This window comes from Symphalangus syndactylus, chromosome 10 (assembly GCF_028878055.3).
Source record: "Symphalangus syndactylus isolate Jambi chromosome 10, NHGRI_mSymSyn1-v2.1_pri, whole genome shotgun sequence".
Classification (NCBI taxonomy): Eukaryota; Metazoa; Chordata; class Mammalia; order Primates; family Hylobatidae; genus Symphalangus; species Symphalangus syndactylus.
The window spans coordinates 108,381,695-108,387,694 of record NC_072432.2 but is presented as its reverse complement, the minus strand read 5'-3'; the positions used below and the strand labels follow the sequence as shown (position 1 = coordinate 108,387,694).

The window sequence follows — 6,000 nt, the reverse complement described above, 5'->3', positions numbered from 1 at the left end:
AGATGTGCTCCTGAGATACTTGAATATTTTAGCATACCACAGCTGTTCATCAGGTCATTCCACTCTTGCATAAATATACAAACAAAATCATTCAGAAATGTTTATGACCCACCAAATGAATGCAATGTGTGAAATGGAAGTTCTATGCCATGTCCTGTATGCTTTCTTCTTTTATAGCCACATCTGGACAACTTTAAATAGTGAAGTCTGAGGTGTACACTCTGAGTGTTTACAAAATTCTTCCCGAGTTGGGTCAGCAAGACCATTTTCCTTGCATAATTGAAACAATGTGGGAACATTTCCCTCTTTATTTTGATAAAGCCTATGTTGATGTGGGGAAAGACATCCATATGCTTTAAAAAAAAATCAACTTCATGAGGTATAATTTATAGTCAATGTGTTGGACACATTTTAAGTGCATGAAGGCACATTTTTTAATTACAAGGTTTCTTCTTTTCTCTAGGTCCACATCTAGAATGGAGACTTGGAAGATATTTTGGGGGATCATCCTCCTTGAAGCTGGTTTTGGATTCATCAAGTCACAGAGGATTGGTAATACCTGGGTTTCTTTAAGCTGAAAACCATCTAGTGGTAGTGACCATCTTAAAAGGAAATATTACAGAAGCTTCATAATAAGAGGGAATCGATTCATTGAAGGAGAGTTTAGTCAGAATCTGGAAGCTTATAGTGAATGGTGGGCACTTGTTTTTTCAGTACTTAACCCCAAATGACAAAAAAATAGATATAACCAACCTTCCTTCCTTCCTTCCTTCCTTCCTTCCTTCCTTCCTTCCTTCTTTCTTTCTTTCTTTTTTGAGACGGTCTCCCTCTGTTGCCCAGGCTGGAGTGTAGTGGCGTCATCTCGGCTCACTGCAACCTCCCTGCCTCGGGCTCCCGTGATTCTCCTGCTGCCTCAGCCTGCCGAGTGCCTGGGATTGCAGGCACGCGCCGCCACGCCTGGCTGGTTTTTGTATTTTTGGTGGAGACAGGGTTTCGCCATGTTGGCCAGGCTGGTCTCTAACTCCTGACCTCGAGTGATCTGCCCGCCTCTGCCTCCCGAAGTGCTGGGTTTACAGACGGAGTCTCGCTCACTCAATGCTCGATGTTGCCCAGGCTGGAATGCAGTGGCGTGATCTCGGCTAGCTACAACCTCCACCTCCCAACCGCCTGCCTTGGCCTCCCAAAGTGCTAAGATTACAGCCTCTGCCCGGCCGCCGCCCAGTCTACGAAGTGAGGAGTGTCTCTGCCTGGCCGCTCATCGTCTGGGATGTGAGGAGCACCTCTGCCCGGCCGCCCCTTCTGGAAAGTGGGGAGCGTCTCTGCCCGGCCGCCCTGTCTGGGAAGTGAGGAGCGCCTCTGCCGGGCCGCCACCCCGTCTAGGAAGTGAGGAGCGCCTCTGCCCGGCAGCCACCCCGTCTGGGAAGTGAGGAGCGCCTCTGCCCGGCCGCACCATCTTGGAAGTGAGGAGCGCCTCTGCCTGGCCGCTGTGCAACCTTCCAAGTGTGAAGTGACAGCCTTTCTGCAGGTGTACCCAACAGCTCCGAAGAGACAGCCACCATCGAGAACCGGCCATGATGACGATGGCGGTTTTGTCAAAAAGAAAAGGGGGAGATGTGGGGAAAAGAAAGAGAGATCACATTGTTACTGTGTCTGTGTAGAAAGAAGTAGACATAGGAGACTCCATTTTGTTCTGTACTAAGAAAAATTCTTCTGCCTTGGGATGCTGTTAATCTATAACCTTACTCCCAACCCCGTGCTCTCTGAAACATGTGCTGTGTCAACTCAGGGTTAAATGGATTAAGGGCTGTGCAAGATGTGCTTTGTTAAACAGATGCTTGAAGGCAGCATGCTCGTTAAGAGTCATCACCACTCCCTAATCTCAAGTACCCAGGGACACAAACACTGCGGAAGGCGCAGGGACCTCTGCCTAGGAAAGCCAGAGACCTCTGTTCAGGTGTTTATCTGCTGACCTTCTCTCCACTATTATCCTATGACCCTGCCACATACCCCTCTCCGAGAAACACCCAAGAATGATCAATAAATACTAAGGAAAAAAAAAAAAAGCAAAAAGTCAGACAGAAAAAAAAATATATATTAAAAAGTTCCATACTCTGAAATGTATTACCAGGTTCTCAAATGCTTTTGTAAACAGGAGTCTGTTCTGCATTCTGCCTTTTCTCTTTGGCAGAGCTGTTCCGAGGAGTAATTATCATCACAAGATGGATAGCTTCACTGAGTGCTAGTGACACATCTGCAATTTTTTGCAGTTATTTTAATAGATTGTTGGGACTTTCCAAGATGAAAGTCTCATCAGAAGAAGATTATTTGAGTAGCCTGAAGTGCCAGTGAGACAATATTGAGGTTTAAATATTCAAATATAATTACACAGGCTGTTATTTGTTGGGAGAAAAAAACCATGAAGCTCTCTCAGTTTTCCTTTTGGCTCTGGCTCCCTTCACTTGTGAACAGAAGCTGTGACAGTCTTTTCATGTTTCAAACACCTTCTAAAACATTCAAAGAACTAGTGGAGGGGTTAAGAAAGTGACAGTCTATGAAAATGTAATACATCTCTCAAGTTGTTTATGATAGAACTGAAATTTACTTGCCTTGAAAATATTCTACAGCTGTGTGGTTTCCTCTGATTTGAAAGATCAGGGGAACACGTCGTGGTTTGCATTTGATCGCCCCTGAAAGAGATGTTAAGGGGACAAGCCAGTCAGCCATCCCTGGAACAGTCATTGAATTCTCTCCTCCCAGTAAGACTGCACTTTGGAGGGTTGAAGGGAAATAAAGCTTAAAGGACCTGAAGTTCATTTATCGTCTGCCTTTTCTGTGATCAGATTCCACTTGGCTTTATGACCAACGTTATGCAAACTTCTGAGAGGTTGGACCCAGGACTTCAGAAGTGACAAGTGGATTAAGTGTCCCTGGATTATACCAACCTCCCCAAGCCCTCTCTGTCTAGACTCTCACTTGGCCTTTGCCTTTCTGTAATATGGATTTCTAATTTAATCTTCATGGCAGTTCAGGGTATGGACTAGATATCAGGAGACCTGGGTCCTAATTCTGGCTCTTTGAATGGATTTACATGAGTTACTTTGCCTTTCTAGGTCTTATTTTCATTCTCTTTGAGATAGCTGAATTGGACTCCTTATTTTACACTTGTGCTGTCCAATACAGTGGCCACTAGCTGCATGTGACTCTCTGAATCAAAATAAATCAAAATTCAGTAAAATATGAAGTCCAGTTTCTGTTATACTAGCTATATTTTACATGCTCAGTTGCCACATGTCTAGCAGCTACAGTCTCATATAATTATTTCTAGCACTAAAATTTTAATTCCATTATTTGTTTTCATTAATGTTCAAGATTTCCATCCTTATAAGTGCTGTCTCTTTCCTTTCTCTCTTTTCCTCTATTCTTTCCTTCCTCAATATTTTTGGGTATCTGCTTTATGCTAGATGCTCATGTGGTGAACAAACAAACAAAATACATGGTTATTTGTTCTCATGGAGCTCACAGTCTAGTTGGGGAAATTGCCATTAATTAAATAAGCACAATCATGAATGTTACATTGCAAAGATAAAAGAACATGATCCTATGAGAATTTACCAAAATTTGCTCCAGTCCTGCAGCCACTTGGTGTCTGATCTCTCCCATGCTGGAGGCCAGGATGGGCCGAGGTGGGGTACAAATGGGCCTGGCCACTGTTGAGATGGTGGTTTCCAGGCTTGTAGCTGGGGTTGGGGAGAAGTAGCTGCATAGTGCAGCTTGAGTTCAGGGAGCCAAAAGACACATGTGAACCACACATCTAGGAATGCCAACGATCATACTAAAAGGGGCTGGTGGTGGCCAGGGAGTACAGAAGTCAAAGCTGGAAAGCTGATGTCTTAGGTCGGGTTCCTTGGAAGCAGAGTTTGGGACAGGGATTTGAGCACATTATTTTGAGAAAGTACTCTTTAGGAAAAAAATCTGTAAGGAAGTAAGAGAAGTGGGTTAGAGTAGGGGATGAAGACTATAGGTAAAGTCAAGCCTTGGCCTGAGTCATGAGAGGTGGTGATGGAGTCTAAATAACACTGCAGGGTCGTTTCACTGAAGGCAAGTGGGCCAGGCATTGGTATCTCCATGTCGATTAGACACTGGCCACCCAGGGTGGTGGTAGTGGTGTAACTTCCCAGGTGTCTCCAATTGAGGCCACTCCCTTCAGCCAAGGTTAGGACTCTGGAGAAAGTCACAGGTAGCACTTGAAGCAGCTGGAGGATAGGTGTGCCGACCAGTAAAGGCAATCTAGGTGGGTGCCAACAGCATCCACTACTGGTAGAAAACTGGGTTCTTTTATTTAGGTCAAGGGATGAATGGAAAGCTGGGTGGGTGATCTAACTGAAGGGCCAAATGTCTATTAGAATGGAACAGAGAGTGGCAGGTGAGCAGGGGAAGATGGTAGCCATGGGAAGACAAGGGAAGATGATGGTGTGTCTAGGCTGCATGCTGTGCAGGCAGATCTGTGAGGAGTAAAGGCACTGAGTCTGGAGAGATGGGATTCCAGCCAGTAGCTGTCATTTGTTATGTTTTATCTGAAAGTGACTCTCTTTCCCAGTCTGCAGGGAGGCCTCTCTGGGAGATGTTGTGTTTCTGGTGGACACAAACATCAACCCCCAACATGCACGCAGTGTGCGGAACTTCTTGCACATTCTGGTAAACAGCTTCAATGTCAGCAGTGAGACCATCCGTGTGGGTCTGGCCCAGTATAGCGATGTGCCCCATTCAGAGTTCTTGCTTTCCACCTACCACCGCAAAGGTGATGTGTTGAGACACATTCGGCAGTTTCAATTTAAGCCTGGGGGCAAGAACATGGGCCTGGCCCTGAAGTTCATTCTAGACCACCACTTCCAGGAAGCATCAGGGAGCCGGGCAAGCCAAGGGGTACCTCAGATCGCCGTGGTGATTAGCAGTGGGCCAGCTGAGGACCATGTTCATGGACCTGCGGAGGCATTGAGGCGGGCAGGCATCCTGCTTTATGTTGTTGGCGTCAGAGATGCAGTTTGGGCAGAGCTCATGGAAATTGCCAGTAGTCCTCAGGAGAATTTTACCTCCTTTCTTCCTAACTTCTCTGGTCTGAGCAGTCTCGCCCAGAAGCTGCGGCAGGAGCTCTGTGATACGTTGGCAAAGGCAGCTCCACATGTTGACCACGTCTCTCCAGGTAAAAAGGCTTTTTCTTTTTAATTTCTGATCTGGAAGTCATGAAACTCAAAGCTTGATCTCTTATTCATCCCTCTGCCCATCCTTCTTATTTTTCATATGTGTGCATGTTTTAATTTTAAAATTAAAATTTCATGAAGCCAACCCTATGCTCCTCTTCAATCACTGACCAAAGCCTCATCAGCTCTTTTTATAAATCCTGTGGGCCTTATGCTGGTTCTATATACTGATGTAGTATAAGTCCATTTTTGAATGAAGATTTATTTGTTTCTAGAATGACATTATTATTCCTAGGTTAACTTACCCGTGTTGCCTGGAGGAAGGACAGGAAGGGAGAGGGGCAGTAGTTCCCCTAGGATGTTTGCTAATTTAACTGCAAGCCTGTTGGTTTAATATACTGGTTAAGATTGTTAATTTAGGGAAAATAAAGATCTGTGTTCAAATCTTACAAAGTAGAGAAAGGGTAATCTTAGACAAGTCGCTTTACCTCTCTGAATCTAAATTTTCTTCCTAGGATGATAGTACCTGCCTCAGAGAGTTGTTAAAAACATTAAACACAATTGTGCAAGTAAAGTGCTTGGCACTATACCTGGCCAACCAGAGGTACTCACAAGCATTACCTGTTATTACTTGTCATAACCTGTGATGATGATATGCCTGTCATCAACTTTGTGCTTCTATTGGTGATAGGGCATAAAATGGTGGAAATTCTTTATAAATTAATTACTAAACTCCATAATAAAGCATACAATTTTGAGTAGAGAAGGAGAAGAATGCTTGTGGGCTCCATCAAAACCCACA

General features: G+C 44.7%; 1 protein-coding gene across 1 annotated transcript in view; it reads left to right on the top strand.

Annotated features, from left to right (window-relative positions):
• The first annotated feature begins 469 nt into the window (after positions 1-469).
• The window catches only part of LOC129491657 (collagen alpha-4(VI) chain-like), a 91,168-nt gene continuing 85,637 nt past the window's right edge, over positions 470-6,000 (top strand). Inside the window, exons 1-2 of the mRNA XM_063610758.1 lie at positions 470-552; positions 4,598-5,200. Of these exons, the coding sequence (XP_063466828.1) occupies positions 477-552; positions 4,598-5,200 (679 nt within the window). The 5' untranslated portion in view covers positions 470-476. The remainder of the gene's footprint in view (positions 553-4,597; positions 5,201-6,000) is intronic.